General features: G+C 41.5%; 2 protein-coding genes and 1 long non-coding RNA gene across 6 annotated transcripts in view; 1 reads left to right on the forward strand and 2 right to left on the reverse strand.

The window, feature by feature from the left end:
- Positions 1 to 14,186, forward strand: part of LOC139533549 (beta-2-microglobulin-like) — a 296,734-nt gene that overhangs the window by 78,528 nt on the left and 204,020 nt on the right. The window lies entirely within an intron of this gene.
- LOC139533552 (uncharacterized) overlaps positions 1 to 14,186 on the reverse strand; it is a 277,349-nt gene that overhangs the window by 55,079 nt on the left and 208,084 nt on the right. The gene's annotated exons all lie outside the window — the stretch shown is intronic.
- LOC139533539 (serine protease FAM111A-like) overlaps positions 1 to 14,186 on the reverse strand; it is a 75,915-nt gene that overhangs the window by 52,197 nt on the left and 9,532 nt on the right. Inside the window, exon 4 of one of the 2 annotated variants that reach the window (XM_071331662.1) lies at positions 1,865 to 5,826. The exons of the other annotated variant lie outside the window; for it this stretch is intronic. Coding sequence (XP_071187763.1) covers positions 3,814 to 5,826 — 2,013 coding nt within the window. The 3' untranslated portion in view covers positions 1,865 to 3,813. Of the gene's footprint in view, positions 1 to 1,864; positions 5,827 to 14,186 lie in introns of those variants that run through there. 2 annotated transcript variants of the gene reach the window in all.

Raw genomic sequence — 14,186 nt, forward strand, 5'->3', positions numbered from 1 at the left:
CACAACTGCATCTTGCCATCTTTATGTAATTCATGTATCACTAGCCACTTTAACCTATGCCACTTTATGTTTATGTACCCTGCATTACTCATCTCATATGTATATACTGTACTCTATACCATCTACTGCATCTTGCCTATGCCGTTCTGTACCATCACTCATTCATATATCTTTATGTACATATTCTTTATCCCTTTACACTTGTGTGTATAAGGTAGTAGTTGTGGAATTGTTAGGTTAGATTAGTCGTTGGTTATTACTGCACGGTCAGAACTAGAAGCACAAGCATTTCGCTACACTCGCATTAACATCTGCTAACCATGTGTATGTGACAAATAAAATTTTATTTGATTTGAATACTGCCCCAATAGATCCACAGATGATTCAATCGCTGCCACACTGCACTCTGCCGTATCCCATCTGGACAAGAGGAATACCTATGTAAGAATGCTGTTCATCGACTACAGCTCAGCATTCAACACCATAGTACCCTCCAAGCTCATCATCAAGCTGTGCAACTGGGTCCTGGACATCCTGACGGGTCGCCCCCAGGTGGTGAAGGTAGGAAACAACATCCCCTCCTGTGCTCCCTGTTCACCCATGACTGCGTGGCCATGCACGCCTCCAACTCAATCATCAAGTTTGCAGACGACACAACAGTAGTAGGCTTGATTACCAACAACGATGAGACAGCCTACAGGGAGGTGAGGGCTCTGGGAGTGTGGTGACAGGAAAATAACCTCTCACTCAACGTCAACAAAACTAAGGAGATGATCGTGGACTTCAGGAAACAGAAACACCTCTAAGGCTACTGTGTGCTCTTCTTGATGTTGTTAGGAGAATGTGACTGTGGAAGAATGACTGTTGCTGTCTCTATCATAGGCTGAAATTCCAGGGGGGACGGGGGGGGGACACGACCCCCCCATCCTGGGAAAAATATGATTTGTCCCCCCCAATATATCACTGTAAACATAACTATGTAATTCAATAATATTAATAATACGCAATGAAAGCACTTATGCTGATTATAGACACTTAATAGCGCGTTTTTAAGTTTCAAAAGATTGCGACCCCATGCCCTTTTCCTCACAATGGTTTGATCCACTGCCAGTTCCTTAGACGGCAAGGTAAGAGGGTTCGTATCTACTGTGTTCTAAGTTTCTGAAAATAGTTTTTTAAGAAGTCACCTCTAAATTAGGCTACTGTGTGCTCTTCTTGATGTTGTTAGGAGAATGTGACTGTGGAAGAATGGCTGTTGCTGTCTCTATGTTGCTTTTCTAAATGTAATAAAAAGTAAATACATGTAAATATGATGTTTGAACAGGGCTGGACTTTGCAGGGTTTTTACTGGAAAGCCTGTGGGTAAACATGGTGGAGATACCATGTACTTTTCTGCTTATTTATCACTTCACTGAAAGTATTGATTATGTAATAGACATGTACCACTGTCTCACCCTACACTGTTTAGTGCTAAAGAAAGGGTTGCCTTCTTTGCTGTAGTTGAGGGCTAAATCACCATAAGAGATATTTCTATATAAATCACAAGCTCTACAGCCAGGACATTAGATCAAATGCAGGATGACAATATTACTCTGTCGACTCTAAATGGATTCATGTTATTTCTCTCTTCTCAAGTTATTTTTTTTGCCCTCAGAATGCCCTGTATCCTTTGAAATGATCCAATCTCCTGATAATGGAGGCTAGGTTTTCAGAACCAGGAAATGTTTCAATAATAAATGTACACAGTCATGTGATCAGACACACCATTGTGTGGTCACAGTCATGTGATCAGACACACCATTGTGTGGTCACAGTCATGTGATCAGACACACCATTGTGTGGTCCACTTGCAATGAGAAAGCTGTAATTGTCACATGTATTTATTAGTCACTAGTCTTATACATGTTATCTTTTTCATTTAATGAGTTATAACAATTTCAACATGATACAGAATTCCAATGTAATGACAATTACAACCTTATACAAAGAAATGATGAAGACATTCTCAGAAGAGTACAAAAGTATTGAAAAAGTATTGAGCTATTATCTTTAACAAAATGTGTGACAAGTGAAACCAAAGACAAGTGAAATTCAAAGTAACAAAAACGTAGAACACAATAGTACATGTTTTGAATGATATGTTGACAGTTGTATCTACGAAGTTCTATTTATTTATTGAATCTTTATATTATCAGGAAGTCCCAAAGTCTCAGAGAAATGCAGAAAATACAAAGGATATCATAAGGAACCAGACAATTACAGCAAACAGCCGTGTGTGTTGTGTATGTTATGTGTGTTGTGTGTCCACCTTGCAACCAGGCACCGACATCTGACTGCCACTGTGGGTAGAGTTAAGTCAAAGGGCCTTCATTTAAAAAAAAAAAAAAAACTTTATTTAACTAGGCAAATCAGTTAAGAACAAAATCGTATTTACAACGACAGCCTACCCCGACGCTGGGCCAATTGTCATGCAGCCTGGATTCAAACAGGTACTGCAGTGACGCCTCAAGCACTGAGATGCAGTGTCTTAGACCACTGTGCCACTCGGGAGCCCAGATGATAGAATAACAAACGTTATACGGAGTTCCACACGGCTGTATGGGGTGGTTATGTAGATATATAGAGGGCTGATGGTGAGGCAAGATGGGATACACACGACTGTATGGGGTGGTTATGTAGATATATAGAGGGCTGATGGTGAGGCAAGATGGGATACACACGACTGTATGGGGTGGTTATGTAGATATATAGAGGGCTGATGGTGAGGCAAGATGGGATACACACGACTGTATGGGGTGGTTATGTAGATATATAGAGGGCTGATGGTGAGGCAAGATGGGATACACACGACTGTATGGGGTGGTTATGTAGATATATAGAGGGCTGATGGTGAGGCAAGATGGGATACACACGGCTGTATGGGGTGGTTATGTAGATATATAGAGGGCTGATGGTGAGGCAAGATGGGATACACACGGCTGTATGGGGTGGTCATGTAGATATATAGAGGGCTGATGGTGAGGCAAGATGGGATACACACGGCTGTATGGGGTGGTCATGTAGATATATAGAGGGCTGATGGTGAGGCAAGATGGGATACACACGGCTGTATGGGGTGGTCATGTAGATATATAGAGGGCTGATGGTGAGGCAAGATGGGATACACACGGCTGTATGGGGTGGTGATGTAGATATATAGAGGGCTGATGGTGAGGCAAGATGGGATACACACGGCTGTATGGGGTGGTCATGTAGATATATAGAGGGCTGATGGTGAGGCAAGATGGGATACACACGGCTGTATGGGGTGGTTATGTAGATATATAGAGGGCTGATGGTGAGGCAAGATGGGATACACACGGCTGTATGGGGTGGTCATGTAGATATATAGAGGGCTGATGGTGAGGCAAGATGGGATACACACGGCTGTATGGGGTGGTCATGTAGATATATAGAGGGCTGATGGTGAGGCAAGATGGGATACACACGGCTGTATGGGGTGGTTATGTAGATATATAGAGGGCTGATGGTGAGGCAAGCTGGTCTTCAAGAGAAAAAACATGTACCTTTGTCTGAGAACAGGTCATCTACCCTGAAATGCCTGAAAGACACTAAGGTTAGTGCAACATACATACAGACATACATCAGCATTTGAAAACAGTGGCCAGGTAAACAAGCATGGATTGCTGTCATACCTTGTCCATTACAAGGTAAAGAAACCAATGTGTCATTTTGTAATTTAGGTGGACTATCCTTAAATGGACATCGTTGTGTTGTTCCCAATACAACCACTGGATGTATTTGCAACAAAACCTACTCATCCATGGGCTCATCATCATCATCAGTCTGGGATAACTTGACAAGAATGTTTTCCAACATGAACTCTTTCAAAGCTTCATTTCCTGCTATCTGAATATTTTCCAGTACCTCCTTTTCTGAAATGATCCATGTTCTAAGATTTTCTTTAATTCCTAGATGGTTCTCATTTTCCTCAACTGTTTCCCAGACTGCTGTCAAGGCTGCACTGAATGAGGGCTTCCATTCCGTTACCAGGTGTATGATAAAATTGTAAATGAAATCAAGCAAATGGGGGCCTGTCAAGGCTTCTCTGGTGAACTTGGTCAGTATTTCAACATTGTTTCTGTCCTTCATGTTGATCAGAAAGTTCTCCAGTATGGTGAAGAGAGGGATGGCATACTCAATCACACTCTTCACTCCTTCATCTGTGTAGGGAAACCCTCCAGTGTGCATGGCTATCACCTGGCAGGATTCATCAAAGACTGGGGAGCCAGAAGCTCCATGGAAGAGGCAGGTGTCATAGGTCACTTCAGTGTTGTCTGGTTTCATGAGCATGTCATACTTCTCTTTATTCTCTTCTATGGATGTTTTGATCAGCATATCCATTCTGTCATTTTTCCCAGTCTCTCTTTGGAAAGCCTCACCTCTTCTTTCTCTCTCAATAATGGTGGTGGGGTCGGTTCTTTTCACTCCTCCACCTGGGTGTCCAATGAGACAGACTCCACCTGTCTTTGGATCTGGACTAGATCTACAGAGAAGACCGGTGGAGGTGTCAACGTCCTGAAGCTCTAGTACAGCAAAGTCCACATGTCGATTGTAGGCGTCAAATCCCCATTGAAAGTCAATGATCTCTGGTTTCACATCTATCTCCTTCAGATTTGACTCACTGGGATTTTCTTTGTTGAATGTGGCAGTTACTTTGGCTGAGATATGGCCATATTCATTAACATAGAAGATGCCATCTTTTTTAAACAAATGTGCATTTGTCAGAATGTAATGATCAAACAGCAGGAAGCCAGTGCCTTGCTTGACCCCCTTGACATCGATCATACAGACTGAGTCACTCAGTTCCATCAGCTTCTTAACTGTGTAGACTTCAGAGAACCCCTCTGTGCTCTTTCCAAATTCCCCGCTTAAATGACTTAGTACCCCAGAATATTTCTTCTTATTGTACCTCTTCTTCATCTGTTTCACCAAATCAGCAAACTGGTGGCGAAGAATCTTCAAAATCTCAGCAGAATCTGTCACTGTGACTGGATGTTTCTGTTTTTTGGGGGGTTCCCCTGCAGCTGATGTTTCAGTGCTTGTGTTAGACATGGGGAGTTGTATGGAGTTAGTCTCGTCTTCTTTCTGAAGGTTAGAGCCAGCTTGTGGAGGGGCAGTTGCAGCCTGTGTGGTGTTTTTCTCTTCCAGGATCATTTTGAAGGTTTGTTTATCCAGACAGTCAACTAGTACATTCATCTCAACACACCTCGGTGGATCTGATTCCGATTCAACGAGAGTGCAAGTTTGAATGAACACATTGTCATGGAAGCGTCCATCTCTTGTTAGTGCAGTCTCCACTGTCTCTCCACAGATGGCGTAGATGCAAAGAGGACTAAAAGGTTCTAGTTTTTTGTTTTTGAGCAGTTGCTTGGTTTTGGTGTTCTTACCACCTTTAGATTCAATGTAAAAAATGACATATTGCTTAATTTCTTTATAAATCTGTGTGGTTTCAGTTGTGGACTCTCCACTATCATTGGAAATGGTTGATATGGTGAGTATTTCACCATTCTTAATCAGATGACAAGGGAAGTGTGTTGCTATTGGTTTCTTTCCTTTCATTGTTTGTATAACAAGGTCTTGTCTTCGCATTGCCTTCTCTTGTTGTCTTGTCTCCATCTTCTGTTTCCCAGTCTTTTCCTTTAGTTCACAGAATTTGGAACTTAATTCAAGAGCCTGTAACACACTGCAAGGGCTTTTACAGGTGATTTCATACTGGTCTTCTTTATCAAGGAATTTGAAGAGAAAGCGGTGAAGATGTTCCTTCTGTGAGGAAATCAATGAAAATGACATTAATATGAATACACATACACTGCCTTCTGAAAGTATTCAGACCCCTTGACTTTTTCCACATTTTGTTACGTTTCAGCCTTATTCTAAAATGGATTAAATAAAAAAGATCCTCAGCAATCTACACACAATACCCCATAATGATGAAGCAAAAACAGGTTTGGAAATTTTTGAAAATTTGTGGAGAAAAAAACTACAGAAATACCTTATTTACATAAGCACCTTATTCATAGCGCTGGCTGCACGGCCAAACTGGCCCTTCTTTGGACACTGTGTTAACTAACCTCCAAACGAGCTTCAATGCCATACAACACTCCTTCCGTGGCCTCCAACTGCTCTTAAACGCTAGTAAAACCAAATGCATGCTTTTCAATCGTTCGCTCTCCACACCCACCCACCTGACTAGCATCACTACTCTGGACGGTTCTGACTTAGAATATGTGGACAACTACAAATACCTAGGTGTCTGGTTAGACTGTAAACTCTCCTTCCAGACTCACATTAAACATCTCCAATCCAAAATGAAATCTAGAATCGGCTTCCTATTTCAAAACAAAGACTCCTTCACTCACGCCGCCAAACATACCCTCGTAAAACTGACTATCCTACCGATCCTCGACTTCGGCGATGTCATTTACAAAATAGCCTCCAACACTCTACTCAGCAAACTGGATGCAGTTTATCACAGTGCCATCCGTTTTGTCACCAAAGCCCCTTATACCACCCACCACTGCGACCTGTATCCTCTAGTCGGCTGGCCCTCGCTACATATTCGTTGCCAAACCCACTGGCTCCAGGTCATCTATAAGTCTATGCTAGGTAAAGCTCCGCCTTACCTCAGCTCACTGGTCACGATAACAACACCCACCCTTTACACACGCTCCAGCAGGTATATCGCACTGGTCATCCCCAAAGCCAACACCTCCTTTGGCCGCCTTTCCTTCCAGTTCACTGCTGCTAAATAATACTGGAACGAATTGCAAAAACCGCTGAAGCTAGAGACTTATATTTCCCTCACTAACTTTAAACATCAGCTATCTGAGCAGCTAACCGATCGCTGCAGCTGTACATAGCCCATCTGTAAATAGCCCACCCAATCTACCTACCTCATCCCCATATTGTTTTTATTTACTTTTTCTGCTCTTTAGCACACCAGTATTTCTACTTGCACATCATCATCTGCTCATCTATCACTCCAGTGTTTATTTGCTAAATTGTAATTACTTTGCTACTATGGCCTATTTATTGCCTACCTCCTCACGCCATTTGCACACACTGTATATAGACTTTCTTTTTTTCTATTGTGTTATTGACTGTACGCTTGTTTATTCCATGTGTAACTCTGTGTTGTTGTATATGTCGAACTGCTTTGCTTTATCTTAGCCAGGTCGCAGTTGTAAATTAGAACTTGTTCTCAACTAGCCTACCTGGTTAAATAAAGGAGAAATAAAAATCAAATAAAAAAAGTATTCAGACCCTTTGGTATGAGACTCAAAATTGAGACAGAATTGTGTCGAAGCACAGATCTTAGGAAGGGTACCAAAACATTTCTGCAGCATTGAAGGTCCCCAAGAACACAGTGGCCTCCATCAATCTTAAATGGAAGAAGTTTGGAACCACCAAGACTCTTCATAGCACTGGCCGCCCGGCCAAACTGAGCAATCGGGGGAGAAGGGCCTTGGTCGGGGAGGTGACCACGAACCCTGTGGTCACTCTGACAGAGCTCTAGAGTTCCTCTGTGGAGATGGAGAACCTTCCAGAAGGACAACCATCTCTGCAGTACTCGACCAATCAGGCATTTATGGTAGAGTGGCCAGACGGAAGCCACTCCTCAGTAAAAGGCACATGACAGCCAGCTTGGAGTTTGCCAAAAGGCACCTAAAAACTCTCAGACCATGAGAAAAAAGATTATTTGGCCTGAATGCCAAGCGTCACTTCTGGAGGAAACCTGGAACCATCCCTACGGTGAAGCACTGTGGTGGTGGCAGCATCATGCTGTGGGGATGTTTTTCAGCGGCAGGGACTGGGAGACTAGTCAGGATCGAGGGAAAGATGAACGGAGCAAAGTACAGAGAGATCCTTGATGACAACCTGCTCCAGAGAGCTCAGGACCTCAGACTGGGGTGAAGGTTCACCTTCCAACAGGACAACGACCCTAAGCACACAGCCAAGACAACGCAGGAGTGGCGACTTGACAAGTCTCTGAATGTCCTTGAGTGGCCCAGCCAGAGCCCGGACTTGAACCCGATCGAACCTCACTGGAGAGACCTGAAAATAGCTGTGCAGCGACGCTCCCCATCCAACCTGACAGAGCTTGAGAGGATCTGCAGAGAAGAATGTGAGAAACTCACCAAATACAGGTGTGCCAAGCTTGTAGCGTCATACCCAAGAAGACTCGAGGCTGTAATCACTGCCAAAGGTGCTTCAACAAAGTACTGAGTAAAGGGTCTGAATACATATGTAAATGTGATATTTCCGTTTTTTTATTTTAATATATTAGCAACAATTTCGAAAAACATTTTCACTGTCATTATGGGGTATTGTGTGTAGATCGATGAGAAGAAAAAAACACAATTTAATACATTTTAGAATAAGGCTGTAACCTAACAAAATGTGGAAAAGGTCAAGGGGTCTGAAAACTTTCTGAATGCACTGTATATACACTTACATTGACACATAGGTGAACTGAATATACATATACAATATACACAGAAATAAACAAATTGCAATGCACTTATTTTAACTCATATCTATAGTATTTATCTATATATTTATATTGTAGACTGGCAATAAACGTGTTTTTTATTTTTATATGACTTAAAAGCAATATACTCAACAAATAGCACATTTTTTATTGCCCGCATACAGTTGAAGTCGGAAGTTGACATACACTTAGGTTGGAGTCATTAAAACTAGTTTTTCAACCACTCCACAAATTTCTTGTTAACAAACTATAGTTTTGGAAAGTCGGTTAGGACACAAGTAATTTTTCCAACAATTGTTTACAGACAGATTATTTCACTGTACCACAATTCCAGTTGGTCAGAAGTTTACATGCACTAAGTTGACTGTGCCTTTAAACATTTTGGAAAATTCCTGAAAATTATGTCATGGCTTGAGAAGCTTCTGATAGGCTAATTGACATCATTTGAGTAAATTGGAGCTGTACCTGTGGATGTATTTTAAGGCCTACTTTCAACCGCAGTGCCTCTTTGCTTGACATCATTGCAAATCAAAAGAAATCATCCAAGACCTCAGAAAAAAATTGTAGACCTCCACAAGTCTGTTTCATCCTTGGGAGTAATTTCCGAACGCCTGAAGGTACCACGTTCATCTGTACAAACAATAGTATGCAAGTATAAACACAATTAGACCACGCAGCTGTCATACTGCTCCGGAAGGAGACGTGTCTCCTAGAGATGAACGTACTTTGGTGCGAAAAGTGCAAATCAATCCCAGAACAACAGCAAAGGATCTTGTGAAGATGCTGGAGGAAACAGGTACAAAAGTATCTATATCCACAGTAAAAAGAGTCCTATATCGACATAACCTGAAAGGCCGCTCAGCAAGGAAGAAGCCACTGCTCCAAAACCGCCATAAAAAAGCCAGACTACGGTTTGCAACTGCGCATGGTGTCGTGTCTTTGGCATCATTTAACTGAAGACTTATTTTTTTATCAAAAATTCTTTGTAGTTAGTATTACGTGATTAAACTAATTAATCATGTAACTGTAATTAACTAGAAAGTCTCGGCACCAAGGAAAATATTCAGATTACAAAGTTAAACTTTTCCTAATATAACTTTCAGATATTTTAATATCTGATCAATTAGTCTTCGAATTAATGAATTATTCTTTACCTCACGTTAGTCTCATTCCAAACGTTTTAAATTGTTGGTTATCTGCACGAACCCAGTCTTCACTATGAGTCATCCATACATCAATTGTCTTAAATCATTTATTTATGAACTAACTAAATCATCACAGAAATGCACAAACAAACAAGTAGATATGGTTACAAGGGAATGTGCCCTAGTGGGCTAAACCGGCATGGCAGCTTGTTAGACAAAGGGACTGAGAAGGGCGCGAAAGATAAGAGACACTACAAAATTGATAATTATATTGATTGAAATGCTAATCCTTTGCACATGAACGCTCACTCATTCGGGAATAATTGCAATCAATATATAAATTTACGCTCAGTGTGTCGTCTTGATCGCTGTTGGAAGGTTAGTTTCTGTTGGTGAGTTTGTCCGCCCTCTCTGCCGCCCTCTCTGCCGTGGTTAGAATGGCTAGTTCAGAGTAACATTCAGCAATGTTGTTATAGAATAGATGTTTCGGCGGTTGTCGGTCTTCACGTTCAATGATACCGAATTTCTAGCTGCAGACTAGTAATTAGTATCAAAGATTTGTTCTTATTCTGTCGGTATCAATAGTCTAAGAGTTTAACCATGTGGGATGTTTAAAAGATTCAGCAATCTACTCAAACCCTATTTCCCTCTGTGATAGAGGTACTGGTCTCGTCTCAACCCTTAGCCCTCTCATAATTGAGGTAAGCTGGGTCTGGTGATAGAAAACCCAGGTGGGGGTTTTATTTGGAAGAGCAGAAAGGGGCTGTCCCATGACGCCAGATCCTGCCTGTGCTCATGGGTCGGTCCTCTGATTTAGTTAACTTCTTTCAGCTAGGAGGCAGAAGTTTTATGTTTGGAAAAATAACGTTCCCAAGGTTAACAGACTATTTCTCAGGCCCAGATCGTAGAATATGCATTTAATTTACAGATTAGGATAGAAAACACTCCAAAGTTTCCAAAACTGTCAAAATATTGTCTGTGAGTTTAACAGAACTGATTTTGCAGGCAAAAACCTGAGGAAATCCAACCCGGAAGTGCCTTTTATTTGGAAAAATCCCTGTTTCATTGCCTGCCCCTCCCCCATTTAAAGGGGTATCAACCAGATTCCTTTTCCAATGGCTTCCTCAGGCTGTGACCAGGTTTTAGACATAGTTTCAGGCTTTTATTTTGAAAATGAGCGAAATTTATCAAAACGCGTCAGGTGTCCTTCGATTAGTTCATGCGCGGGAGAGTTGTAGCTCGACATTTTCTTTCTCTGTAGTATTGAATAGTTTACCGTCCGTTTGAAATATTATCGATTATGTATGTTAAAAACAACATGAGGATTGATTAAAAAAAACGTTTGACATGTTTCTACGAACATTACGGATACTTTTTGGAATTTTCGTCTGCCCTTCAGGACCGGAACAAGCCTGTGGTTTTCTGAACATAACGCGCAAACCAAATGGCGGTTTTTGGTTATAAAACTAATCTTTACCGAACAAAAATAACATTTATTGTGTAACTGGGAGTCTCGTGAGTACAAACATCCGAAGATTATCAAAGGTAAGCGATTCATTTTATTGCTTTTCTGACTTTCGTGACCAAGCTAATTTGCGGCTAGCTGTTCTTACTGTTTTGTCTAGTGATTGATAAACTCACAAACGCTTGGATTGCTTTCGCTGTAAAGCATATTTTCAAAATCTGACACGATAGGTGGATTAACAACAAGCTAAGCTGTGTTTTGGTATATTTCACTTGTGATTTCATGATTATAAATATATATATATATTTTTTTAATTTGGCGCTCTGCAGTTTAGCGGTTGTTGTTGATAAATGATCCCGGTAACGGGATCTGTGAGTCAAGAAGTTAAACTCCAAAGGGAATTGGAGTTTCCTTCATTAAACAGTCTAAAATCACATTACATAATTTCACAAATAGTTTCATCTTTACTCATGAATTTATACAACAATTAGATGAAAACCTCATAACTGAGACTCTGGTATAAACAGGGTTATGGTAATGTGGCTGTTTTGTCTCTCATGAGTTTCACAAAATTGTACCAAATGGAACAGTTCGTAGCTGGATTCTTCCCCTACCGTGTATACATTCTCCAGAACATGAATATTGATCAGTTCTCACGTTCTGTGCTGTGGAAGAAATTCCTTTGTTCTCTCTATGAAACTCACTCTCTCTCTCTATACTGTCTGGCCATGAGGAAGGATCTCCTCCAGGAATTTACGACCTGAGACCACAGCAGCCTGGGTGTAGGAGAGAGAGAGAGGGGGGGGGGGGGGTGGTGCAGAGGGAGGGGGATGGTGCTCACTGTACCCAAAGAGGGCAACGTCATGACAATGGGGACAAAGATCATACTTTTTGGAGAAATGTCCTCTGGTCTGATGAAACAAAAATAGAACTGTTTGACCATAATGACCATCGTTATGTTTAGAGGAAAAAGGGGGAGGCTTGCAAGCCGAAGAACACCATCCCAACCATGACGCACGGGGGTGGCAGCATCATGTTGTGGGGGTGCTTTGTTGCAGGAGGGACAGGTGCACTTCACAAAATAGATGGCATCATGAGGAGGGAAAATTATGTGGATATATTGAAGCAATATCTCAAGACATCAGTAAGGAAGTTAAACTTGGTCGCAAATGGGTCTTCCAAATGGACAATGACCCCAAGCATACTTCCAAAGTTGTGGCAAAATGGCTTAAGGACAACAAAGTCAAGGTATTGGAGTGGCCATCACAAAGCTCTGACCTCAATCCCATAGAACATTTGTGGGCAGAACTGAAAATCGTGTGCGAGCAAGGAGGCCTACAACCTTGACTCAGTTACACCAGCTCTGTCAGGAGGAATCGGACAAAATTCACTTAACTTATTGTGGGAACCTTGTGGAAGGCTACCCGAAACGTTTGACCCAAGTTAACTAATTTAAAGGCAATGCTACCAAATACTAATTGAGTGTATGTAAACTTCTGACCCACTGGGAATGGGGTGAAAGAAATAAAAGCTGAAAGAACTAATTCTCTCTACTATTATTCTGACATTTTACATTCTTAAAATAAATTGGTGATCCTAACTGACCTAAGACAGGGCATTTTTACTAGGATTAAATGTCAGGAATTGTGAAAAATTGAGTTTAAATGTATTTGGCTAAGGTGTAGGTGAACTTCCGACTTCAACTGTACATACTATTTGTATGGCTCTACTTCCTGCTAGAGAGTTGTATCTTCCTACTCATGGTGGAATCATTTAGAGCTACAGAGCCTTCAGAAAGTATTCTATTCATACCTGTTGACTAATTCCACATTTTGTTGTGTTACAGCCTGAATTCAAAATGGATTCGTTTGATGTTTTTTTCTCAACCATCTACACACAATAGCCCAAAATGACAAAGTGAAAACATGTTTTTAGACATTTATACAAATGTATTGAAAATGAAATACAGAAATCTCATTTATATGAGTATTCACACCCCTGATTAAATACTTTGTAGAAGAAACTTTGGTGTATATTACAGCTTTGAGTCATCTTGGATATGCCTGTATCAGCTTTGCAATTCTGGATTTGGGAATTGTCTCCCATTCTCCCTTGCAGATTTTCTCAAGCTCTGTTAAATTAGATGGGGGGCAGTGGTGAACAGCAAATCTTCAAGTCTTTCCACCAATTTTCAATGGGATTCAAGTCTGGGCTGTGGCAGGGCCACTCAATGACTTTAACATTCAAGTCATTCCAGCGTTGCTTACAGCGTTGGCTGTATGCTTGGGGTCATTGTCCTACTAGAACGTAAATCTTCACCCCAGTTTAAGGTCATTTACACTCTGAAGCAGGTACTCATCAGGCCAAAGAGTAAAATGTTTGTCTCAGACCACAGAATCTTTTGCCTTATGATCTCAGAGTCTTTCATGTGCCTTTTGGCAAACTCCAGGCCTGCTGTCACGTGCCTTTTGGCAAACTCCAGGCCTGCTGTCACGTGCCTTTTGGCAAACTCCAGGCTTGCTATCCAGTGCCTTTTTCTCAGGAGTGGCTTCCGTCTGGCCACTCTCCCATAAAGCCCAGATTGGTGCTGTAGAGACTGTTGTCCTTCTGGCAGGTTCTCCCATCTCAGCCAAGGAACTCTGTATTTCTGTCAGAGTGGTCATTGGGTTCTTGGTCACCTCCCTGACTAAGGTCCTTCTTGCCCGGTTGCTCAGTTTGTTTTACTTCCATATGTTTTCCATTTACTAATGATGGAGACCGCAGTGCTCTTGGAAACTTTCAACATTCTAGAAATGATTTTATACCCTTCCCCAGATACAGTGAGGAGAACAAGTATTTGATACACTGCCGATTTTGCAGGTTTTCCTACTTACAAAGCATGTAGAGGTCTGTAATTCTTATCATAGGTACACTTCAACTGTGAGAGACGGAATCTAAAACAAAAATCCAGAAAACGACCCATCTTCAATGTTCTTACTGAGGGAAGGAGGTTGTTGGCCAAGATCTCGCGATACATGGCCCC

The sequence above is a fragment of the Salvelinus alpinus genome, chromosome 11 (genome assembly GCF_045679555.1).
Source record: "Salvelinus alpinus chromosome 11, SLU_Salpinus.1, whole genome shotgun sequence".
NCBI classification, from domain to species: domain Eukaryota; kingdom Metazoa; phylum Chordata; class Actinopteri; order Salmoniformes; family Salmonidae; genus Salvelinus; species Salvelinus alpinus.